At 36.1% G+C, this 26,737-nt stretch overlaps 5 protein-coding genes across 6 annotated transcripts; 4 read left to right on the plus strand and 1 right to left on the minus strand.

Annotated features, from left to right (window-relative positions):
- Positions 1-249: 249 nt before the first annotated feature.
- LOC147858105 (ubiquitin-conjugating enzyme E2 7-like) lies at positions 250-9,614 on the minus strand. Its single transcript, XM_087327182.1, has 6 exons — positions 9,438-9,614; positions 9,103-9,205; positions 2,295-2,392; positions 1,807-1,907; positions 1,485-1,562; positions 250-542 (listed from the first exon to the last, which is right to left on the minus strand). The coding sequence occupies exons 1-6, from the start codon at positions 9,481-9,483 to the stop codon at positions 465-467; spliced, it is 504 nt and encodes a 167-aa protein (XP_087183308.1). The 5' UTR covers positions 9,484-9,614; the 3' UTR covers positions 250-464.
- A 5,903-nt stretch (positions 9,615-15,517) lies between these two features.
- LOC147858106 (cystatin-1-like) lies at positions 15,518-17,087 on the plus strand. Its single transcript, XM_087326716.1, has 2 exons — positions 15,518-15,655; positions 16,626-17,087. The coding sequence occupies exons 1-2, from the start codon at positions 15,554-15,556 to the stop codon at positions 16,809-16,811; spliced, it is 288 nt and encodes a 95-aa protein (XP_087182842.1). The 5' UTR covers positions 15,518-15,553; the 3' UTR covers positions 16,812-17,087.
- Positions 17,088-20,014: 2,927 nt separating this feature from the next.
- LOC147858107 (DEK domain-containing chromatin-associated protein 4-like) lies at positions 20,015-20,652 on the plus strand. Its single transcript, XM_087326698.1, has 2 exons — positions 20,015-20,281; positions 20,558-20,652. The coding sequence occupies exons 1-2, from the start codon at positions 20,141-20,143 to the stop codon at positions 20,609-20,611; spliced, it is 195 nt and encodes a 64-aa protein (XP_087182824.1). The 5' UTR covers positions 20,015-20,140; the 3' UTR covers positions 20,612-20,652.
- Positions 20,653-21,124: 472 nt separating this feature from the next.
- LOC147858108 (uncharacterized) lies at positions 21,125-22,373 on the plus strand. Its single transcript, XM_087327583.1, has 6 exons — positions 21,125-21,160; positions 21,303-21,407; positions 21,501-21,608; positions 21,680-21,760; positions 21,849-21,923; positions 22,012-22,373. Exons 1-6 carry the CDS (start codon positions 21,125-21,127, stop codon positions 22,309-22,311), a joined length of 705 nt encoding a protein of 234 aa, XP_087183709.1. The 3' UTR covers positions 22,312-22,373.
- Positions 22,374-22,387: 14 nt separating this feature from the next.
- LOC147858109 (uncharacterized) lies at positions 22,388-26,379 on the plus strand. Of its 2 annotated transcripts, none has more exons than XM_087326695.1 (6): positions 22,388-22,513; positions 22,598-22,628; positions 22,712-22,933; positions 24,283-24,657; positions 25,202-25,576; positions 26,120-26,379. In XM_087326695.1, exons 3-6 carry the CDS (start codon positions 22,783-22,785, stop codon positions 26,326-26,328), a joined length of 1,110 nt encoding a protein of 369 aa, XP_087182821.1. In that variant the 5' UTR covers positions 22,388-22,513; positions 22,598-22,628; positions 22,712-22,782; the 3' UTR covers positions 26,329-26,379. The 2 variants fall into 2 exon arrangements, with proteins under 2 accessions (XP_087182821.1, XP_087182823.1); XM_087326697.1 differs by having other exon boundaries at positions 24,283-24,648; positions 25,292-25,576.
- Positions 26,380-26,737: the final 358 nt, after the last annotated feature.

The following is a 26,737-nucleotide window of genomic DNA, read 5'->3' on the forward strand; positions in this document are numbered from 1 at the left end:
CCATATTAATTTCAGTGTTTTCATAACATCCTTTCATATAGGTACTCAGTAGGACAAATGTAGCAATTTTTATGTATAATTAGCCAATGTTCACTTTTAATGTTGAGCCATATTATATTGCACATATAAAAAGTCGGTAGCCATTGATTGACGTGTAATACATTAACATGTATAAAATGTTAACAAACTCTTGTTTTGTTGGGGTTGTAGATAAAAAGTAGTTTCCATTTTAGTATTTTATTCAAGGCAATCCACTAAACATTCTCTATTTAATGAGGTAATAGTTTATGATTGTACAATGATATCCGTGAAGATACAATTAACAGGTAACCATGCATGTAATATAGCACACAGTAAATCTTCAAAGGTTTTCCTCATGTGAAAACATTATATTGGTTTATCACACTCAAGATTAGTAGCTTTTGACACATACCCACTTGTTCCAATGCATTCACTATATTATACTAACAACCCTCTTGAGATCTTCGGACAATGCGACGAACTTTCCGTTTGAAATCTTCTCTTGATTCTCGCCACTCTTTCTGTATTAGTCATGAAAAAATTGGAATCTATCTGAGAATATACTAACTCACAAGACTAATACATAAATGGTACATCAATTGGAGGATTTAAATACCCAAGGTCAGGCTTAAAAGCCATCAGCCCAAATCACTATTGAGAAATAGCAAAGGCAAAAGGGAAAGAATTTCTATTCGTTTTTTGCACAATTACCTCTGGCCCTTTCAACAATGTAATCATCCCTATCCAAATTCAAGTTAAGAAGTGCTCCAGAATAATGGGGATATTCAAAGCCTAGTATATCATGTACACACTCACAGCCAATCACTAATGAGTCATGATTTACAAATTAAAGGAATAATCTAATTGATTATATGGTACTCTTTAAACACAGACTATGTCAACTATTGGGCTCTCTGAATAATATGGATATTGAAAAACTAGCATCCTATTTTCGGGTTGTCAGTGATTTTCATATTGTCCACATGTTTTCCAAAGTTCGTTGCAATTATTTTTGAGCTTTTCTACCATTGAGTTTCTAGTCAAAGGATATCGTGACTGTATTGGTCACATCATTGTCATTATTAGTTATGAATTTTCAAGGGTTCCCACGCAAATTTTTAAGATGTCCCAAAGATGCTTCCCTTGATTACCGCAAAAAGAAATAAAAAATAATGCAATCTTTTATAAAATGAAATCTAATATGATATAACCTCAAACTTATTAGAGAAGCTTGGAAAGCCAGTGTCCAAGAGAAATATGATATGAATGTGTGCTATTAACAATACAACCATGTTATAGATGTATACTGTGTCACATATGGGATGCAGAGTCGACACATTACACTTCTGTATCTAATCCTCGCAGCACACAAGTTACTCTAAACTGACTATTTGTCGACATCAACAGTTTATGTTTATTATGGCACTCTTGTTTTTTGAAGTATGAGGTTCACAATAACTTACTGCAGCATCAATGTTGGCAGGGGATTCATCATTTGGGCTTGAAAGCATCGCAATTATGCTTAAAAGAATAGTTTCTACCTGCTTGAAAAAGTAATCATTAATATCCAAAGAAATACCTCTATTCGTGAATCTTGCTCCTAATTATAAATGGACATTTTTTCTCTATTTCGATTTGGATCTTTGAACTCCCCCTTCAGATGATCAAGTTTATTAAAAGCCAATTCCACAAGGTAAAAAGATCAAACCAAGCATAAACTCAAAATTTTAACTTACACCGATTTCAGATTTCAACCAGGCAGACAACCAAGTAAAAGGGTAATACCGTGTGCACTGGTGACCATCGTTCACTTGCTAGCTCATAACCATTCGGGTCATCCCCTGGGGGATGAAGAATAGAAATACAGACCCTCCCATCTGGATATACTGAAGCAAAAGTTAACAGAGTGAGTATGTTAGCTCCCTTTAAATGTTTAGATCATCAGACTTCATCCCAATCGGACTAATTTCACAGCTCCCATATGATTTTTGGTTGTACAAAGCAAATTCAAATTGAAGCATGAATATATAGCAAGCCTTCAAATACTGAAATTCATGTTAAAGAAGAAAGAAACTCCTCGTTAAGATCCTACAACAATGCCTTTAAGAACTATATTCTGATCCTAGAGAAATTGTTCATCTTCACTTGATACTGAGGATTTCCAGATTTCATAAAATGCAAGCATCGGCTTCTTGAGAATAGAGTAATGAATCGGAATACATCAATCTTAAGAACCAAAGGTAACATTGACATAGGCTCGACATAGTTGTTACCATTTGGATGCCACATTTCTGAAGTGAATCTCACAGTTGGTGGGCTATTTGGATAGTTTATAGGAAAACTCATAATAGCATTGAAAAACCCTCCTTCACTGTAAACGAAATTAGAAATTAGAACTTTAGAAACCAAAGGTTGTACATGATAAGAGAACTGTATGTAAATTGTGATCAATTAAGATTTTATATAAAGCTTTTAGTTTTGTGAAATTAAATTTATACAGTGCTAATAAAAGCTACTTGTTAGTTTTTTAACATCGTTGCAGTATTCTACTCTAATTGAGAAATTCGTGTTGATCAATCATGGACTCTTAATAAATGCGCTTCAACAGAACATCGATATGAATCCTAAGATGAGGGTTGTGATGAAGGAAATCTTTTAACATAGGAGAGTGTTATACATAAAAAGAAGCTTCACCAAGCACATGTAGGTGATACCTCGGTAAAAAGGAAACTAGAAAACATAAATGATCTTCTTGGGTAACTGCAAACCTCGAAGTCACTAGGAAAATCAGGAAACTATTTATATGATGTGCAATTATCAGTCGTATAGGGTGTAAATGGTACAACCCATGATATCAAAAATTGACAACAGCCAAATTCAGGGAAAGAACTTGTGTATGGGTGGAAATGACGATCATCACATGGTGAACTTTCAAAGCTAGTGACCATAAATTGCAAAAGAAAATCAGACATATAGGATGCAATTGGGAGGGTCTACAATATGAGAAATTCAGGATCACTGAATTCAGGTATTGAATTGTATATGGCGGGGATGAAGAACATTAACGTAATATTGATAAAGTTCATATGGATGCATAGACCATATCTTAGATCATGGATGACAATCCATGCATTAAGATTCTACAATGGCATTGGTACCACAAACCCTGATCAATTCACTACATAGACATTTATACAGCCACAACAGAGAAGTGGTCTTAAACATTAGAGAAGTGGTTCTAAACTCTCCTGTGATTCAAGTAATGACAGACAATAGTGTAATTTACTCAATGAGACGAACATTAGAAGGCAAGTTTCCACTATTGTGTGAACCCTTATGCACTGCATATTGACCAAACCCTTAATTTAGAATATTGGCAAGCTGCAACGGTAAGACACCACTGTGGTTCACAATGTTTTGGCGACGTGCTTCCTTCCAAACTGTTGCAAATGCATATGCAAAGTATTTGCAACTTTAGAGCAAACATTATAGCTGACCTTAAGGAAAAACCTTGTGAATTGATCAAAAACATTTGCAACGCTCATGTGATGCACGCAATGAAAACCACCGTAACATCGCACCCTTCCTCCGGCCAATCTGCCAACAGCCTCCTTTATTATCCTTGTAGTGAAGAACGAAAGTAGAATTGCATTAGTCGATCTGGTAGAGGTGGTTTCTCTGGTACATCATACAAAAATAGTTGCTTGCTTGCCCCATATACCCACCGAGTTGATAAGTTGATAAGTTGAGATGGAGATGATTTCCTCATGAACCGCCATGCTGTCTTGGAATCCCAGCTCATAAATGATACAGTTTTCTCAAACTGAACTAGAACTTCTGTATTCTTTCTATGAAAGATGATGTCTGACTAGTTGTAGGAGTGGTAAGGGCGACCTCTCCCTAACTTCAGACTCTCACCTTGCTATACTCATCATCATACCACAATTCCGAGGGGTATTATCTGAATTAAATCTCCCTATGAGAGTAGTACGTGGAAAAGCTATAGCTCAGCTGAATCCAGAATTTCAGTCAAAATGTGTCAAGTAAGGGAAATTTTACAGGCTATTTATCACCTCATGAATATTTTGCGAGAATCTTGAATTTGTTTGCCTATTTTTATCACAATGATTTTTTTAAAGATTCAGACAACTTTAGCAAATTTATTTGTAGAACATTATCTCACACAATGCTATGCATGGTATGATTCATAGCATAAAACAAGGTGATGAATATCCATAGAGAAAATGCAATTATAATTTTTATACAAATCTCTGCCACAACATTCGCCTCTACTTTCATTGTCTTAGAAAGCCTCATCAAATGTAGCCCTCGGTTTGCAACAATTTCTTGATTTGAGGACCACATGTGGAGAAATGCACCTTAATTAGAGCTAAATTTCTGAGTAATGGTGGTTAGAGGACAAAACTTTTGAGAAAATCCTTACTTTTTTGACATGATTTTGTGCATTAGCAATATAGCATGGAGAATCCTTAGCATTATTTACTTGTTAATATCTTGCTTCTTAATAATTCCCTTTGATTAATTCATTTCTTGTTTTCTACTAGATTCAAAATTTAATTGGTCTACCAATCTATGAAATGTTACATATTCTTGATTGTTTACGGAATATTTTACTTTCCTTATCCAATAATTAGTTTTCGCATGGGTTTACATTTATGTATTGTCACATGGTCTAGGGAAAACATCAACATACCTAATAGGAGCTGCTATCCTTCCACAATGGCATAAAATTTGGGAAAGTTAATATAGAACTTCAACAAATCCATCTCTAATCAAGTGTAGTGGTCAAGGTCATTCATTACATGACCGATATATCGATCTTTTTCACACCATCTATGGTGAAGCGGGCTTCAGTTAACGACAGAAGAGACAAGTACCAATCTTTTTCTGAAAGTTAACTCGATGAAAGCAGTATAATGGGCATCATGAGGGGATAAGTATAGACATGAAACTTATATTTCTGTAAATCATATGATTCCTCTCATGTGATTATGATTGCCTATAATGACAATGTGAAATCTAGATTCTAATTTCTATATCGTTGCGCTTCACCAAATTACCCATTTGAGTCCACAATGAATATTATTGCCCCAGCTATTGTGAGAGGAATGGGAGCACATGAGCAGAAAATAAATGGGACAAATCAAGTTTCGAGTTTGTAAACTAAGGGATCCAAACGAGAAACATAAGCTTCAATTGTTGAACAATTCAATTTACATCAAGTTACAATTAAACTTAAATTGAAGAAATAAACATGTGACACATGCTCATTTAACTAGGATCAAACAGATATCAAACAAAGGCAGCGGGCATTGGCATGTACCACTGGACCTTAATAGATTGAATAAATTGGAGCACATGCATAGAAAATGAATATGAGGAATTGTGCTCCAAGTTTCCAAAATAAGGAACCCAAACAGGAAACCTGAACTTTAATTGCTAAATTAATTCATATTACATCAAGGTTGAAACTAAACTTAAATTGAAGATATAAGCATGCTCATTTGAGTAGAGAATACACAGATATGACACAAGAGCAGAATTATATCAATGCTCATTATCATATGCCAATAGATGTTAATTGATCGAAGATTGCAATCTCGATTCAAAAAAGTATCAACAGTTCTCTTGCAATTGGAATTCTCTCTATATCCACCTCATCATCATAATCATATCATGAGACTGCCTAGTCAGAAGAGGATGAAGAAGAGGCATCAGCCACAATTACAAGTCTATACTGAATTAACGTGTATCATGAAGCGGAATTACAAAATTCTCATATAAAATGGAGTAGATATCACACTCTACTTGTTAGATGTCATGTTATTTGTGAATTGAATAACCACGGAAATATGTCGGAAAGATCTTTTTTATTACACATATTACATTTCAAGTTTCTCAATTTATTCAGTTCACCAGAGTCACCAAATTATACTATTATGAAAAACAGCTATATGTTATATATTATTACAAATGCATATTGTATATAATTTGCATCAACTATAGAATCGGTAGGTTTCTGATTTATATGTAAAAGCCATATGTGTCTATTATTAATAACTTATTGATATACTATGATACAGATTTAATATGTTATTGCATCGTCTTTCCTTTATTTACGAAGTTCGTGTTTTACTATGGACGTTCTTCGTGAGAGCCACCACAAGGTTGTTGTACTACTGTCTACCCTCTTGTTGGTGAGACAGGCTAAAGTAGGTGTTAACTACTCTCAAGCTACTAGCATGAACACTAACTACAAACAAAATCCAATCTCTATCTTCTCCTTAACACATTCCCAAGGTGAACACTTCACTTAAGATATTAGACAACTTAATTACACTTAAAAGTACTTCACCCATGCATAAGAAAGCACGAAATCGCCCGACATGTTCATGGGATAACGTCCAAGCTCCAATTAACCAAAGCTCCACAAAGTTGCAAGAATTAAGGCTTAATAGTACAGGAAGATTAGGTTTTAGGGCTTAGGCTTAATGAAAGTAATTAAGAAGAGGGATAAAGTCTTAAGCTTTAGCTCTAGGGAGAAAGAAAGAAAGAACCATATATTAATGACTTTTAAGAGGCCAACATGGCATATTAGACCAAACAAGAGATTACATCTTAAGTGTTGTCTCGCCTTTGAGAACAACAAATCAAAATAAATAAATGTTAGTAAGATCATTAGATAAAAAGAGACTAAAGAATCTTCTTATTGACACATGTAAGATTCTCAAGTTAGATATATTGTAACTTTTGTCTTTGAAAGATCTTTAACATAGGTCGATCCAGAATGGAGGGGTCTCCGAAGCGAGGGAGGCACCTACAATGGCGGGAGATAACAGCCTTTATCTATCAATGACAAGGGTGGTGGTGAGATCATGGTCCATAGGGCCGGAGCCTACATGCACGACAAATTGTTATTGCCCGATCTGTTGTAACGATCAAGAGCCCATTGGTGTAGCCCTTGATTGAATTGTAGCATTAGTTATGGGGCTGAAAAAGTTGTGATTTTCTTTGTGGATGAGCTTGTGTGGCTGTATTGTTGTCCTTCAACAGCTTTTCTCCGTATCTCTTGAGTTCTAGAAAGGAAGGTCCTAGGCACTGTTGGTCCTCATATTCGATTATCTTGTGTAGTGGGCCAAAGCCTTGTTTAAAGAGGCAATGGTGTCTCCCTCTTATTTCATAAAAAATACCAAGCATGGTATTCTTTGGATTCCACTCCTCGATCACACAATTGGCAAATTCTTTCTTCAAAGTTAATCGTGCATTTCTGCATACTTCAATTTCTAACTGAGGTGATGAAGTTCGCATCATACCGTGCAGCATATAGGATAGATGTATGTCCATAAAAGATAGCCTAATGATGAATCCATCCTCCGATGTGTGTAAAAAGTGTGTCTTGCAGTGGCCCATCTTCATACTAAGTGATATTTTGGAGCTGATCCATGTTATCTTGTATTCCAAATTAATACTAGCAGTTTGGATCACTCTATTATTTTCCACTTTGGTCATGTTGAGATGGGAACGCAAACCATTGCTTCATTTCAGCATACCAACAATGAACATCTCCATGTTCATACAGTTGTTTTGACAACGTAAGTGCCAACCTTGAGTACCTTCCTTTAGGGAGCTCCCAAAGACGTTGGATACAACAAGTCATTCATCAAAATAATGTCGTTGGCGATTATACGGGCTGCTCCCATCTCTCGAATGGGGGACACTTAGTACTGAATGCTTGGTAATCCCTAGTGGAGATGACTTATGATTTTGTGCCCAATCTAATGAGCGAATAAATTAGTGGCGTTTCGAAATAATAGTCTTCTCTCCCAATCCTCGTTACTTTTACCTCGAATTATATCATGGGGCACCACTGCTTTGCTCCTTATCATTCAGAGAATCATTTCGAAAGGTTTATAATTTCATATGTATACTCTCTACATCTTACATAAGGCTAATTGTATCGATTTATAAAGATTACCTGTATATCCATTCACATCTTTAGCTTTCCAAGGTATATCTTATACCTATAAGGAGTTTTTGTACCTCTGCCCCTAAATGTTGGATGCAAGTTATCCAGCCAATACTTAACAATTATATATATGCATAGAATAAATATATTGTATGTCATCCTCGTGTTGTCCCCATCCCCCATGGTATGTGCCACGTGACACTGCTTTTCTATATATAGAAAATGGGTGGAAACTTGTGTTGAATTTTTCACACAACATTTTCCTGTTGATATGTTTTCACTTTACTATCTACAACCCAATTGGAGCACATTGTATATTGTCATTTTGAAGCGTCTCATCCAGTGAGAGGCCATCAGATTGTCAATTACCTCAAGTGGTTAGCTTTAAAAGTCTTTTTCTTTTCTCTCTAAATGAACAAGAGTTTAGAAGTCCAAACATATTCTAAACTCGTGAAGGTTGTGTAGAGTTTAAACATTGCAATTGGTAAATATTGATAGCACAGACATCGTGAAGATTCAATCCCCCAGTGATTCCTTGGGAGGAGATATGATATCTACTCAATGTTCTATGAGTAGGCCATGAACTAGATTGTATATCGAGTACTTACTTGAGGATGAGATTGAATTCTTTAGCTTCAAGTCAGAGACTTTTCGCATGACAAGGATGGGATATTTGAGAAGAGTGATCAGGGTCTCATATATTTAGGATTTAGCATATTTATCATGATATTTTGGCTCATACAATTTTGATGTACGGCATATGCAACATGTCAAATGACCTTTCATGATGTACGGAATGGGTACTATCAATTAACATGCTTGATGTATCTCACTCACAATGTACGATTATGCCGACATAACTATGAAAAGAGGGAGGCATTCTTCTCTTCTGTTGCATAGTGTGGTTTTTGTTGTTTTTACCACTATTCTAGCTTGTGATGAAAATATTTAATAGAATATCTATGCAATGTGTATGTACATTTTAGTTCATTTTTACCCGCTAAACTGGCTTGTCTACAAAGATGAACCAGAACAGAGATCTTCTAAACGTTTAAAAAAAATTCTAAATTGAAATAATGCGCAAAATGACTTACTAGAGGGTATCAGGGGGGCCGATGATAGTGACGTTCCATTCGAATATGTTTGAATCATCGACGAGACCAGCTGAGAAACCTTCTACAGGTCTTCTAGACAAATCTGCACAACCACCACCATTACCATTATTGTTGTCACCGTCGCCATCTAACACGTTTTCTTACTCTTTACCATGTCTTACTCCTTGCCTTCTTCTTGCTCCATCTCTACTAGATTTTGTTTACTTATTCTTACAGAGATCGGAAATATATACATATAGAGAGAGAGAGAGGGAGAGAGGGACGGGGATGGGGAGAGGGAGAGAGGAACACACACACAGAAGTATCTTGCTTACCTTTGAGCTGTTTGCGTAGGAGAAGGCTTGCTTGAGTGTCAGCCATGGCCACTCCAGGAACAGGACAGCCTACAGGACTGAATTTTATCTAAAGAGGAATTAGCATTGAAGTGACCAAGCAATTTATGCTCATTTATACTCTCTGTGTGTCTGTGTCTGTGTCTGTGTCTGTATCTGTGTATGTCCCTTGGGGGGGTGGGGGGTTGGTTTGCTTATATTGTACAAACCATGACTTTTTAGTGTTGCCATGGTTGCATTTGCACACACTTCCAAGTTCTCTCTCACAAGAGTGTGTGTGTGTGTGTGTGTGTGTGTGCTTCTCCCTCCCTATATGTACATACACACACACACCCACACACACACACCTGTCATCTCTCACGACCACCCCTCTTTCATGTCTCCTCGTCTGTCCGGCACTTCAAAAACCCACCCTGTCATGCGTGGTGTTATATGCATACATCTCTCGCTTCTGAACCCTTCCCAAGCTTGGTATGCCTACATCTCTCGTTTTCTCGTGTATATACATCTTGTTATCGTCGATTATGATGTCTCTCTCGCATCATGGCTTCATGCTTTCGGCTCGCCATTATTCTCGTTTTCATCGAGAACTTGATTGCTTGCTTCACAAACTCCAACAATTCAATCCTACGCAAAGACACCACTATAGTAATAATATGAATATCTATATCAAGCGCTTGTATATCTTCGCAAGAAACAACTTGTACGAACACATCATGAAATTACACTCATTCCGATCTTAAGTTTGTTTGCACATGTGATCCTCCCAATTATCAACTTGTGACTACCTTCTCATTTAATATGTTGGTATTCGTACATTTGCACTAAATGTTAAATGTCTTTTTCATCTTGAGTTCTATGCCTAAACAATGCTTGCCATTTATGGTGCAATGGATCCTTAGCTTTTTCATTAGCACATGTATATAGTTTCGCCATTTATGCTTATGCATGTGTTATCATTATTTGCATGATCATCTTGCACGGTGCTTCATGTTGTAGTTACTTCTCATCCCTAGTATACCTAGGGGCTTGGGAGCATAAAGTACATTATATCTTGCATATGCAACATAGGACACGTCAATTTTGAGTAATGCTTCACATCAAAATGGCACTTAAAAGTTGTTAAACCATTATTCTTATGTTTATCGCCCAATATTAAGTATATACATATTGTCATCAACTATGGAGTCTCTTTGTAATGGAACTATTGAACATAAAGCGCAAAATCTATATTCTATTATTAGGGACAAACATGATACAATTAAGGTTTGCATTATGACAGCTCGTGGTATTCCTACTAACGATGATGCACTTTGGACTTGGAACCTTTCTTGTATGTTGGACACCAACACATGTATCTTTTTTATCCACGTGCTTCTAATAATGCATGACTCGCATGTTCCATTGTTAGAAATACAAAGTTTGTGGTTTCCCCTACTCATGCTTTTACCATGTTGGACCAATATGAACATTGCCACGCACATGATGGTCATCCTCTGTATCATTAACCATCATCCTCCTTGTTGGCATAAAAGGCCAACTCCACCCATTCTTGTATCTGTAGTGTGAACATAAGACTCGGTTAGGGCTTCACTATAAAAGCCTATAACTGAACTATTGTATCACGAGTTTTGGAGGCAAATAACAAAGTCTGCTTTGGGCTTCTCTGGGTAACCGTTTGTTTCATCTTCTCGAATCATGTTACAATGCACATCTCTTTCTTGCTTACTACCTATGTTTTTTGCTATACTCACTAACATGTCCTCAATGTTATTCCACAATATCAACTTCCATATTCAACACTTCTTACATTGTATATCTAGTAATTGAAAGACTTGTTGATAATGCTACATGATACACAACTTAAGAAAATTGCATTAAAAGGATATGAACGAGGAACCATTGTTGTGTGGTTGAACAACTACATGCTCGGAGCCTGAGGGTGCATATTGATTCAAATTTCCCGTACTTCTCTCATTAAAGTAATGTTCATATGTTGTCATATAATGTTGTTACCCAATGTAGTAAACTAGGATGTGACACGCGCATAACTATATACATCAAGTGGTTGCCTTGATTGTAAGTGTGCTTGTTAGGATTCATGAATTTTTACTATCTTTCCACATTGTTATCCTTACAAGTTGGCACTAACACAATACACCCCAAATTTTCGTGTGGTCACACATGCATATGCTTGCTAAAAATTGTTTGCTATGGTATTTCTATATTGTCATTTTGGTTTCGCATGGAATTAACCATTCCCTTTTTTATTGTATGCATACTTTAAATTATTCGATACTAACCTCGTGATATATTGATTATTCCATTGTTATATGAAACCTATTTTCAATAACAACCGAGTCATGTTCTGCATATATATCAAAGTGGTGAACTTGCATACACATATACTTCATTTCTATCTGTTTGTGTGCAAATGATCATCATAACATGATCTAACCACCAGTATCAACAAAGGGATTTATAAGTTACCTCAAAGGGTTGAAGAAACATAGTTCATAATCTCGTCCAAGGAACTGGATAGTGAAACAATGATTTATGCCTTTTTATCTACAACAAAGACAATGTCGATCACTTGACTATTCATACTTTACATAGTAAGATGACAACTTCACCTATATCTAAGATCTAACAACGAATAAGTGTACAAAACATTGTCTCTAATATGATGAATTATTGGTTTCCTTCAAAGATAGGGGGGTACTTCACTAACCACCAAATGGGCTCTTAAGTTCTTCATATTGTATGATCCTTATTATTGTTGCCAACCTATACATCTACGTTTGAATCATTCAATGATTCTCATGCAAAGTGCATATGTATCATAAACCAAGCCATTGTCCTCACGTTTAAACACATTGGCACCATTGTGCATAATCGGCCCATCAATCTCACCAATACATATATACACTCTTATTGTACATACAATAATCTATACTATAGTATCATATAGCACATGCATTAATTCCATGCATCATGTATCATGCATGGATGTTCACTTTATAAATGTGCATGCATTTGAGGATTAAGTCACTTTTACATACCATTGAAAACGTGTATTTCTTAAAATGATTTGTATCTTTTGTCCCCTCATTCTAAAACTTGCTCATGTACCAATATAATCGATGAAACAATTTTAATATTTGTGTGAACCATTAATTGGTTGCTTGAAATATTGTTCTTATTTGTGTCGTGTTGTTGAAATTGCAAACCTAGCAATGTTATACGAGATAAAGAGAGAAAAATGCATGACAATTTTAATAACATAATAGTGCCTCGAGCATACCTGAAACCACTTAATAATAAATATTGAGTGTATCATAAAGTTCCCTATACAATTGTTAATGGGTTTTGTGAGTAGGTTGTAACTTTAGTTTTGGATTGAATGGATTATTGTGGTAAAGAAACTTGCAAAACAAGATGCTTTCCATGAGAAATATGAAGAAAATCAACGAGAGATGTTTTGGAAACACGTTAACTCCTGAATCTTAGGAATCTTAGGTAATATATTAAATAAACCCAAAGAAAGATGGATGCATGTAGAATAAATAAATATATGCTACAAATGCCCAAGTCTTTGAGCTTTAGGAATGAAAGGAATCTATGATGTCATTGACACACAAAGAATGGACAAAGGTGATGTGCATAAGATTCAATGAGATGATGAACAAGCAAAAGCACGAGAATAAGCGTGGAGAAGCAAACATTAGAGATCATGCAAGAATAGAAAAAGACAACATATGTGAGGATAGTGGATTCCATCAAACGTAATTTGATGACCAGTCTCATAAGAGGTGAAAGATGAGACGGAGCAATGAGACAAGTGATAAAACTTTGATTTGTAAGACAAATGAACTAACATCCAAAACAAAGAAACAAGTGGGGTGTTAAGAAAAGGGGCAAAGGAATGGATAGACTTGTAGTACAATGTGAAAAAGCAAATGGCATTGTAAATGCAAATGATACTTCACAACTTGAGTTGGAGCTAAGGCCTATTTTAACTCCTCAAATATGTCGCAAGTTATAACTTCTTTGGCTAGTTAGGGCGATTAGTATTATTTCAGCCATCTCTCATCGGCATGGAGGCTGCAAATATCCATGAATCGAAAATGTTTTTAGGTCCCTTTCTCCTCATGAATGGATGGATGAATTTATGGTTAGCATTAGCTTTGTTTTGGTGGGGTTGTTCTTCTCACCGAAACAACCATCAACTTTTGTATTGTTTATGATTTTATAATAGTAGTGTGTATCTTTTGTTTTAAAAAAACAAAAGTTAGGTCGATTAGTATGCTAATACATTTAATTGCATTTGCCACAAAAACACGAAAATCATGTTCCAAAAGTATTGATTCTAGAAGATTCCCATATTTTGCACTTGTTTGCTTCAATCATAACCATGTTTAACACTTTACTTTTCTCATCCTCCACATGGCCAACAATCTATCTGCCATTGTGGAATTTTGTACCTAACTTGTAGAAGACTAATTTGTAGTTGAAATCTAACAGTATTGTCACTAATAGTATAATAGATCATGGTTGGATGTTTCTAAGTCCTTAATATCAAAATTATCATGCAACTTTCCCCTTTAAGCACCAACCTCTTCCTTGTTCTGGTTAGTAACGGGCATGTCATCCACACATAGGATGACAACCATTAAACTACTATCGTTGGCTTTCCTTGTACAATGACAATGATCATTGACATTTTTTGCATAACCATTGGAATGCATAAAAGCATCCAAACTTATGATACCACTATTTGTGCATTCCGTTTAACCCACATAGACTTTTTCCACAACTTGCGTACAAAATGTCGATGATGAACCCCTCAAGTTGTTTCACGTACACACACTCACAGCCAACAAAAAGTCAAATAGCATCCACTTGGGACAAAGCTTCGTGTCCAATGTCACCATAAGAAGTAACTAACCCATGGAGATCTTCTGTTCATACTCATAGAACTACGTATTAGTTGTCTTTACTCCATGCAAAAAAGCACCAAACCAACCAGTAGGGATAAATATATATATATATATATATATATATATATATACGCATACACGTCAACGTCATTACCAATGAAAAAATATTATCAAAGTACACGATCTTGGTCTTCTTAAGTAAAAACCCTCAATGCATTACGAGTGCTTTGTGCTTTGATATTTCATAATTCGAGAGTCTGCGTCATCTTGTAGATCCATTTTGTGTGACAATATTTTGTTATATAAGATACAAATCCATTTCACATTGCATAGCCAAAACTTCCAATATTGGCACATGTTCCTGGAGGGGGGGGGGGGGGGATCAAGTCAAAACCACAGATCTTCTTAAAGCTGGGATCGTGGTCATGCGATGGTTGCTCAAAGCACGTACAATGTTCGACATCACGGGAACTCCTAATTCAGAGCATTGTTTGTCATAGGGGATTTTGGCCACAGGTCCGATTGGTGGGAGGAGGGAGTTATGGATTTCTCCTCCTTAGTGCGAAAGAAAGGGGCTATCGGACTGAAAGTTTTGTTCTATAACTTCTATTTATAATAAAGAATCTCAACTTTCAAGCAAATGGTCAAGATGGAGGTTATGTTTAGTTCTTACATTACCCCAATATGTACATATACATATGCAATAATAGTGCATCATCATCACAATAATTAATATAGTTCTTACATTACCCCAATATACACATGCAATAATAGTGCATCATCATCACAATAATTAATATAGTTCTTACATTACCCCAATATACATATACAATAATAGTGCATCATCATCACAATAATTAATATAGTTCTTACATTACCCCAATATACATATGCAATAATAGTGCATCATCATCACAATAATTAATATAGTTCTTACATTACCCCAATATACATATGCAATAATAGTGCATCATCATCACAATAATTAATATAGTTCTTACATTACCCCAATATACATATGCAATAATAGTGCATCATCATCACAATAATTAACATTTACTGTAGGAGAGAATAAGGAATGAAGAATAAAATGGCCCTTTCTTCTTCTTCTTCTTCTTCATCTTCATTGTCATCTCTCTCTCTCTTTGAAACCAAGCTATGGCGAGCATGGGAGGTATACAGAGTATCCCAGCCACAACAAACGATCTGCAGCTTCAGGATCTCGCCTTGTTTGCTGTCACCGAGCATAATCTAAAGCAGGTCGCCCCTTCTTCTTCTTCTTCGTCATTTGTAATGCGATCGGCTCATTTGGATTTGCATTTTTTTTTTGTGGCTATTTAACAATTGTTTATGTGTTAGTTAAGGTTTCTGATTTGTATTCTCCGGAACTTTAAATCGATGTTCTGTTGCAACCATGGTCTGCTCCACTTCATGTCGTGGACATATATACTAGTTAGGACTAGGGTTATGGTTTAGACACGTGATTTCCTATTAAATTACCATACGCAAAGGATTCATTGCCGGCGAAGAGTTAGGGCAGGGCTTGTTGAAGTAGGGTCGTATAGTTTTTCAAGGCTAAATATGCCCATACTCAAATCATCCCTTTATTGTGCAGCTATAGGGCATCGGGTAAATATGTTATTGATTAGGGTTCATTTTTCTCATAGACAGAGGAGTCATTTCATTCAAATCAAATTTGTGGCTATTGGAGACTGTGAACAATGGGACTCTTGGGTTTGGAAGGTCAAAACCTGTTTATTTCATATTAATGGTGTTTTCTGTTTCGATTGCCTTGAATCCTATTATGTCTATCAATAAGATAATGTGATATGTATTTGATTGATTGTAAACAAGTTTTCTTTATCTAAGATCAAGAAAAATCTTAGATTGCATGTCTTAAGTTGAAGAAACCACATGTTTGGATAGGTTGAGATGATATTGATTGAGTTCATGACCTTCCTCGATCCAAAATTCAAGTGTTATATGCTAATTTTTTTGTCGATCACTTGGTTTCTCCGACTAAAACGTATTTATATATGGCAACATAGTCTCCAAGAATGAGAGAATGAGACAATAAACCATATACAAACAAACACATCACAAAATATTAGCTTCGGTCTTCTATTTCTGTAAATGATGGCTTATAATGTATGTTAAAGAAAACCCACATAATTTGAGGGAGTCCAACCTTGTGTTTGATTTGGTTTTCATGGTTGCTTTCTTGATGCAGAATTCAAACCTTGAATATGTGGCTCTAGTTTCAGCAAAACAACAAGTGGTTGCTGGTATCATATATTACTTGGAAATCGAGGCGAGTTCTGGAGGGGTGAAAAAGTTGTACGAAGCTAGGATATGGGAGAAGCCATGGTTGAACTTCAAATCTTTACAAGACTTCAAAGAGAAGCAAATTCCTTGACTTCTCATGAAAAGATAGGCAAAGTACATGCTCTCTCTCCCTTGAAACACCCTCGAAAAGGTTTAAATTATGTTGTAAATGTTAAAAAGTTATGTTTTACGTTTGACATTTTGGTGTTTGCTTCAAATTGTGAGCCGGGGGGAGGTTTGTATTAATGACATACACACACTATAGTAAGACACTTCGACTCTTTGTAAATTTATCATTTCCACAAGGTCTATTGTTACGATCTTGACAAAAATAATATAACATTGTTAAGTTAACATAAACCATTAAGCAAGTGTGAACAAAGTGTAACTTGAGGGGCAAACCACTACTTTGTGATTCATTCATGTACATGTAACTATGTCAACTATGTGATCATTGGAGCATTATTTAATGAACTGAAACAAAAATTATATGGGCCATTCATGGTTATCTACACATGCGATTAAGTACATTGTCGTGAAGAATTTCGGCCAGAGGCAAAAACCGAGGAATATCGGCTACATCGGTTGAGTGCACCATGTGCACTCACCCTCGTGTAATTGTGTGAATAATAGGAGTTAAGTCGGGACGAAGAATCCCATGTAAATCAGGATTTATCCCTCTCCTTGTTCTATAAAAGGAAGGGATGGTCCCTTGTGGAGGGGGTTGCCCATTTTGTATTAGTAGGGTATACTGTTAGACGGAGTGACGTTCTCTCTCTCTCTCTCTCTCTCTCTCTCTCTCTCTCTCTCTCTCTCTCTCTCTCTCTCTCTTGTTTTAGGGTTTCTTCTTCGTCCTGTGCGTCGAGCCTTGGCATCTAGCGTTCCAGTTTTTTGCCCTATACTCTGTGCAAGACTCCGCTCGGTGCGACAAGCCCGAGAGCTCCCTGACCGGCGGCTTGGCAGTAGACAACGGTTGTATCTCATGCGGCCTAGGTCCGGCTTGAAGTCAGTGTTGAATCTCGTTGTCTTGTAAATACATATACATGTGGTTGTGCATATTCGGGTCTCTGTTGGTGTGCGTGCGTGTGTCTTAGTGTTTCTTTCTTGCTTATGTACATGTTCGTGTGAGTGTCAATGTTGCACGCCTGCTCACTCTCTCTCTCCCCCTTCGGTTGCTCCTGGGGTGCCCCGAAAGGGGTGAAGCGTGGCTTCCTACGCTCCGTCACTCCCTAGTCCAAGACCCCCGTGGTCTCGCCTTTCTACACGCACGTGCGTAACAACGCGACAACGTACCTAGCGATGCAATGATAGATATCCATTGGACTAATTAAAAAATGGTAATGGTTGATCCATCGGGATGCAAAATTTTATGAAAGCTTTTTTAAACACGCGTCTTTTTGCTAATTTGTTAACCTTAATATTCAAGATGAATGATGTGCAATATGCTTCGTGTGGGCCATAAACCTCAAAAATTTTCATTGCAAAGCAACATGAAGATGTTGGTCTAACGAAATCATTTTGAAAATAAGGTTATGGTTAATTATATTTGAGGGAATAGCATGTTACATGCCTATGGTGGATTGACATTGCACTTGAAATATACGATGACAAATAACGCATCACGATGCCTTGAATAAAACTTCCATCGTAAAGTTCTTATGATAATGGTCAATAACACATCGTGAATGCCCTAGCACGTTCCCCCACATTTGTGATATACTTGGAAATGTTGTGCACTATCAATTTGTCATTCTCGTATCTATATATGCATTAGATTTTGCTATTTCCAAAGGAGTTGGAGCCAATTCCTAATGATCCTCAAACTATGAACATGACATTATACATATATATGACTCTGCATTAAGCTCCTTCAATGTCTTCCATATACATGACGTGTTAGCATAGATTGACATATTCACATTCGTGGCATTGTCTCTCTAAGAGTGAGAGGGATGCATACCCTCGCGTTAGCCTATCTTTGGCTGCTTGGGTCATTGATAATTTACTTGAACGAGCACTAAAAGTGACTCCCAAATATACATATGATCTAACTACCTCAACTAGTTTATGAGAGAGGAGTAGGTGACACTTACTCCTAACTCAAGACGATGTTTGAAAGATAAGGGCTTTAGTTTTCGTTAGATTCACTAGTAATCCTCGTTGTGTGCAAAAGTCATCTAGGGCATTAAGGTGCTTTTGTAGGTCATGTTCAGACTCTGAGAGCAAAAATATGTCATCAACATAGAGTAAGAGGTGCCCCCAATTGTTACTTTGTTGCCTCCCTTACAAGCAATAAAATTAGTGATCTCATCAATGTAGATCCTTGTTTTATGTCGACAGTGTTGACGAAGCAATTAGAGAGGCCACCTAGGCATCTAACGCACATAGAGACTTGCTCATATAGAGCATAGATGGCCCAAATCATGTCATTTGGTATCTCCAAGCTTCTAAGCCTATCAAACAACCGCTCCTTGGGAACTTTGTCAAAGGCTTTGCGGAAGTCCACAAAGCAACATATATAAATTTTCCTTGCGAGCCTTCATCTGGTCAATTAAGCATCTAAGTGTGAAGATATGGTCAATAACGGAGAAGGCTCGTCTAAAGCCAGCTTGCTCAAGTGCCCGAAGGCTTAAGGTCTCCATATAATCGCTGAGCTCCATGGACTTCCTATGTTGTAAATTTTTTATGGCCTTCATGACCCTAGAGGGTCATGAAAAGTGTCTCGGTTTTCCCACAGTCTCTTCCATGCAAGGGCAGAGTCCCTACTCATGAGCATGTGGTAGAGTTCCCCCTATACATACAATACATATCTACATATATTTGAGATGCTTCCCAAGCTAGCTCGTCTTTTACGACGTGTCATCGTGCGCATCTCTTTGCGAGCCTCTACCGAAGAAGAAGAAGAAGAAAGAAGAAGAAGAAGAAGAAAGCCAAGTGCGCCAAGGATTTTTGTTTTCAGAGAAATCAAAAAAAGAGAGAGGGAAAACACACACACACACACACGCACACCGAAGAAAGAAGAAAGAAGAAGAAAGAAGAAAGAAGACAGGGCAGAGCGAGCGAGCGAGCAACGCCATCAGCAGAAAGAATACAAAGAGGAGGAAGAAGAAGAAGAAGAAGAAGAAGAAGACGAAATAGCAGATAGCGCAGAGAATTTCGACAGAAGAACCAGATTACGCAGACGGAAGAAAGAAAACGCAGAAGAAAAAGAAAAAGGAAAAGAAATCTTCCTCTCTCCTGACCTCCCCCGCTCTTTTTTTTCTTTTTTCTTTTTTTTGTTCCCTTCTGCTACGAATTTCTGTTCAATTGTCGGCGCGCTACTTTAAGAAGGAGCTCCTTGTAGGGATGCGAGGAAATATGGAAGAGAACGGCGTTGTGATACAGGCAATGGAGATGGGTCTCGATTAAGGGGCGACCGAGATGGCTTCTAGGAACGGGAGGAAATGGCAACGGAAAGAGCCTTCCACCCCCACACTCGACAGGCCTTCCAGAGAGCGCAGATCCATTGACCGTTTTGTTGCTTCTGCAGAGAAGGAAGTCAAAGAATTTAAGATCGAGAAGGTATGCGCGGAACTTTTATCTCTCAAAGGTATATGTAGGTTTCACTTCAGTATGTAATAGGTTATTCATTAAAGACATGGATCCTAATTATGTGATGGTATTCTATCTCTCAAAGGTATATGTAGGTTTCATTTCAGTATGTAATATAGGTCACTTCATCAAAGTTACACGATGCATAATGTATTCCTATTAATTTGAGGTATATAGAGAAGATGGAGAGCTGTAGGATTCATTTTGTTTCGGCTAAAATTCCACATTTTCCCATGTTTTCTGCAGGGTTCTGGTACACCCCTTAAGGATATCCCTAATGGTAAGATGTTATTGCTGTAAGAACACACCCATGAATCCCTTCAATTGTTGTGAGAATGCCCATCTTTTTATTAATATATGAGATTTGTAGCATTGCTTCTCTACTTTTAAGTATAGTTTCTATCCTTGTGCACACTACAAGAGTTTCTTGCCAATTTTCTTGCCTGACATGTAATAGTTGGAATTTTTGTTACAGAAACATCAAAATCATTGTTTTAGGGGTGCAGTTGGTTTGATCAACTTTCTTGCCTGATAAGCAGTAGTTATTCACATCTAGAATTTTTGTTACAAAAGCATTGAAATCTCTGTGTTGGAGATGCAATTGCTTTTACCAACTTTCTAGCGTGACAAGTAGTAGTTATTGACATCTAGAATTTTTGTTACAAAAGCATGGAGATCTCTGTGTTGGGGATGCAATTGCTTTTACCAACTTTCTTGCCTGACAAGTTGAAGTTATTCACACTTAATATACTTGCTCATCAATCATCACATACATTTTGTTAGTGTGCATCTTATAAATCTTATAATAGTGTGATGTCTGAAGGCATGATAGTGCAATGTGCTTCTGCAGTGTTTTCATGTAGGGAAATTGCATACTGCAGCTGGATATCGTTCTTAAATTAAGTCATAAAAAGCATAGATTTTGTAACTGCTATCATTATATAATGTGATCAATTGCTTATCTCTCGGTCATGTACATTGTGAATTTTAGTTTCTATATGTCTACACTGTGGTCACAGCTCACTTTTTTTTGCAGTCTCATGTTGCGAAAGGCAACATTCTGCAATTTCCTGGCTATGTCTGGTCTGCAAATGAGGTATGTAGAGAGTGTACTATTGCAATTTCCATGATATAACTTTGTATTTATTCTCCTAATCAGAAGATACACCCCCTTGATAATGTTATTTAGGAAAAGGAGAAGGCAAAGGTCAAGGAAAAGCTAGAGAAGTGTGTGAAAGAAAACCTTATACAAATGAGTGAACTTTTAGATATGAATATTTCCAAGTCAAGCAAGAAGGTGAGGTGCTTTGTAAATTGTCTTCACTTTTCCATATGAACAGTTTATGACACCGTTGTTTGATTTCTCAGGAGGATGCGGTTGTCAAACTGCTAGATTTTTTAGAGTCTCCTCACCAGAAAACTGACAAGCTTATCGAAGAGAGAGTCAAGGTTTGCTTAACCTAAATTTTTCTAATAAGAAACAGTCTGAAGATATAAAGGAGCTGTTTTTGACTTATTGAATTGGCTTATCTCTTAGGACTCCAAGATGAAGAAGATTAAGAGAAAGCTTGCAAAAGAAAAGAAGAAAACATCACAAAAAACTCCACAAAAAGTACGTCTTTATCTTCCCATTATCCAAGAGGACTTACTTTGATCAAAGTATGTATTCATATTGTTGTGGGAAAAATGATTGTGTACAGAGACAAAAGAAGGACTCTAAAGCAGAAAGTGATAATAATAGTTCGGATGAAGAAGTGGATGCTGATAGTAGTACTGATAACAAGGATAATATAGAAGCAGATGTCGAGTCTGAAGATAACAGTGAGGATGATGATTATGATATTGAATCTAAAGGTTCCAAAAAGAGAAGGAATTCTGCTAAGAGCTCTACAAGGAAGTTAAAGCACCCAAATGATGATGAAGGTACAATGAAGGTTGCATCCAACAAAAGGGACGCCACTTCAAAAGCCAATCATGGCGAACTGTTGTTTACTATGTAGCTTTATGAGCCTTTTCTTGGCAGATAGTGAATAATGGGGTATTTCCCAGATTTCCCTGTTTGATAGTTTGAAAATGTAATGATCTAATTGATGATATAATCTCCTTCCATCAGGTAAGGTACCGAATGTGGAGGCTGAACCCAGTGATGAGAAATTGCAAGTGGTGATACGGGAACTTCTGAAGAATCCAGACTTTACTAAGGTATGAATTATAAGCAGTCTTTCTAGAGCTTTGTATGTTTCCAATGCTGTGTATGTCCTAACGGAGGCTTTAATGGCCTTGTAGGTGACATTTGCTAACATTCTGAAACAGCTTGGTATGTTATTCCACCTTGATAAGTTGACCCTCTGTTAAAAATCATACTTTAAACTTGAAAAAAATCTAATATTCTCTTTGCAGGTAAAAAATTTCGGCATGATGTTTTCAGCAGTGAGGAACATGTCAAAGCTCTAATACATGCCGAGATAGCCATGTTGGCAGAAGGCAGTGATGACGACAGCAAGAATGAGGATAATGGAAATACGGAGAAAGAGATCGATGGTGAATGTGAGGATGGTAGAACTATACAGGAAGTTAATGAAGGTGAAAGTGAGGGTGATCAGATTGAAGAAGATAATAAAGGTGAGAATGATGACGGTGAGATTGAGAACAATGGTAGCAAATTCAGCCTTAGATTTTGAAAAAGTGCAGTCCAAATTCGGTACATTGTATCGAGTCGCACTCCAAACTCGATACAATGTATGGAGTTGGAGTCCCATCTCGATTCAATGTATCGAGTTGAGATTCCAACTCGATACATTGTACTGCGGAAAGGGGTTTAGAAACACATTATCCGTACAATTTAGGGTTTAGGTTTACTTGGAGTCGGTACTAGATGTCTTCTTGCTCGACATGTTGAGTTGTTGGTGGAGTAGGTGTGTGTCGGTGTCCTTTGTGCTCAATTGTCTGTGCTCTGGTGCTCTTGTGTGCTCTCTGTTCGCCGTGTGCAAGTGAGTTAAAAAAGGAAGTGGTCCTATTTATAGGAGGAAAAGAGTAGGGTTAGTTAAACCTAACTATAGTTACGTTTCTATTTTGATTTATTACTACTTAATAGATTAGTTTCGAATACATGTGCACTACTTTAAGTGCATGTACTTGTCTATACATAAAACCACTGACTTTTGTGCACATGGATTTAGTTGTGCATTTACCTACATTAAATTATTGTTGAATAACAAACTCTTGTATACCTTTTTAGTTATTTTGATAGCATAGAATAAGCTTGAAAAATGAGCGCATTCAGGAATATTGTATTAGTTTATAGAATATCGAGACCCTACAAAGTGGTAGATAGACTAATGTTGGGAAACAAGGTTCACAAAGTATGTCACAAAGTCATGAGCTTTCTGTTGATGAGTACAATCCAAATGAGGAATCCACGAGTGTAAGGAATGTGTACCAAAGTTCGACACGTGTTTCAAGTGGTAGACAGACTAATGTTGGGAAACAAGGTTCACAAAGTATGTCACTTAGTGATGCATTTACCTACATTTATGTGCACGTGGTGATAGCAAGTATTAAAGTACTTTTAATACTTGCATAATATTATATGCATATATGTACATGCATAAATAGTTTAAAGTACATGTATGGTTATAAATACTTATATATACATTAATGTTTAGAAATATTTATTATCATACCTCTATTTAAATATTTTATACTTATTTTCACTTGTATTTAAATATTTAATACTTATTATTATTTTACTAAAGTACATTTATTAAGTTAAATATCAATTCATATATGAAAATAAATTTTCTATAGATATTATGAGTCATATATAGGTACTATGTAAGCTTAAAGATCTATGTTTATTGTTGAATAACAAACTCTTGTATACCTTTTTACTTACTTTGATAGCATAGAATAAGCTTGAAAAATGAGCCCTAACTAACTGTTTTCTGTGGATAAATACCCATTGGTCACAGGTTCTCTTTTCTCTATTGAGGAATATTGTATTAGTTTATCGAATATCGAGATTCTACAAAGTGGTAGACGGACTAATGTTGGGAAACAAGGTCCACAAAGTATGTCACAGAGTGATGAGTTCTCTGTTGATGAGTACGATCCAAATGAGGAATCAACGAGTGCAAGGAATATGTACCAAAGTTCGACAAGTGTTTCAAGTAGTAGACAGACTAATGTTGGGAAACAAGGTTCACAAAATATGTCACAAAGTCATGTGTTCTCTGTTGATGAGTACGATCCAAATGAGGAATCGACAAGTGCAAGGAATGTGTATCAAAGTTCGACAAGTGTTTCAAGTGGTAGACAGACTAATGTTGGGAAACGAGGTTCACAAAGTATGTCACTTAGTGATGCATTTACCTACATTCAATTATGTGCACCTATTTTTGTGAACTTTTTTATGTGCATGTGGTTTTTAGAATTGTGAATGTGCACTAATTTATGTGCACGTGGTGATAGCAAGTATTAAAGTACTTTTAATACTTGCATATTATTATAGGCATATATGTACATGTATAAATAGTTTAAAGTACATGTATAGTTATTAATACTTATATATACATTAATGTTTTGAAGTATTTATTATCATACCTCTATTTAAATATTTTATACTTATTTTCACGTGTATTTAAATATTAAATATTAAATATTATTTTACTAAAGTACATTTATTAAGTTAAATGTCAATTTATGTATGAATTTTTTTTTTCTATAGATATTATTATTCATATATAGGGACTATGTAAGCTTAAAGATCTATGTTTATTGTTGAATAACAAACTCTTGTATACCTTTTTAGTTATTTTGATAGCATAGAATAAGCTTGAGAAATGAGCCCTAACTCACCGTTTTCTGTGGATGAATACCCATTGTTCACAGGTTCTTTTTTCTCCATTGAGGAATATTGTATTAGTTTATCGAATATCGAGACTCTACAAAGTGGTAGACAGAATAATGTAGGGAAACAAGGTTCACAAAGTATGTCACAAAGTCATGAGTTCTCTGTTGATGAGTACGATCCAAATGAGGAATCTACGAGTGTAAGGAATGTGTACCAAAGTTCGACAAGTGTTTCAAGTTGTAGACAGACTAATGTTGGGAAACAAGGTTCACAAAGTATGTCACAAAGTCATGAGTTCTCTGTTGATGAGTACAATCCAAATGTGGAATCGACGAGTGCAAGGAATGTGTATCAAAGTTCGACAAGTGTTTCAAGTGGTAGACAGACTAATGTTGGGAAACAAGGTTCACAAAGTATGTCACTTAGTGATGCATATACCTACATTCAATTATTTGCATCTATTTTTGTGAACTTTTTTATGTGCACGTGGTTTTAAGAATTGTGAATGTGCACTAATTTATGTACACATGGTTATAGCAAGTATTAAAGTACTTTTAATACTTGCATATTATTATATGCATATATGTACATGTATAAATAGTTTAAAGTACATGTATAGTTATTAATACTTATATATACATTAATGTTTTGAATTATTTATTATCATACCTCTATTTAAATATTTTATACTTATTTTCAATTGTATTTAAATATTTAATATTTAATATTATTTACTAAAGTACATTTATTTAGTTAAATATCAATTTATCTATGAAAATAAATTTTCTGTATATATTATTATTCATATATAGGGACTATGTAAGCTTAAAGATCTATGTTTATTGTTGAATAACAAACCCTTGTATTCCTTTTTAGTTATTTTGATAGCATAGAATAAGCTTGAAAAATGAGTCCTAACTCACCATTTTCTGTGGATGAATACCCATTGTTCACAGGTTCTCTTTTCTCCATTGAGGAATATTGTATTAGTTTATCGAATATTGAGACTCTACAAAGTGGTAGGCAGACTAATGTTGGGAAACAAGGTCCACAAAGTATGTCACAGAGTAATGCGTTCTCTGTTGATGAGTACGATCCAAATGAGGAATCGACGAGTGCAAGGAATGTGTACCAAAGTTCGACTAGTGTTATAGGATCCAAATGAGGAATCGACGAGTGCAAGGAATGTATACCAAAGTTCGACTAGTGTTATAGGGACTATGTAAGCTTAAAGATCTATGTTTATTGTTGAATAACAAACTCTTGTATACCTTTTTAGTTATTTTGATAGCATAGAATAAGCTTGAAAAATGAGTCCTAACTCACCGTTTTCTGTGGATGAATACCCATTGTTCACAGGTTCTTTTTTCTGCACTGATGAATATTGTATTAGTTTATCGAATATCGAGACTCTACAAAGTGGTAGACAGAATAATGTAGGGAAACAAGGTTCACAAAGTATGTCACAAAGTCATGAGTTCTCTGTTGATGAGAAATGCATTGATTGCTTGGTCAACGAGCTGAACAGAACCTCCTTCCGAACTAGGCCTCGACAACGAAGAGAATGCCGCTAG

This window comes from Azolla caroliniana, unplaced genomic scaffold (assembly GCF_043228905.1).
Source record: "Azolla caroliniana isolate FFs.n. ecotype wild unplaced genomic scaffold, voAzoCaro1.0.p SCAF_11, whole genome shotgun sequence".
In the NCBI taxonomy this organism is placed as follows: Eukaryota; Viridiplantae; Streptophyta; class Polypodiopsida; order Salviniales; family Salviniaceae; genus Azolla; species Azolla caroliniana.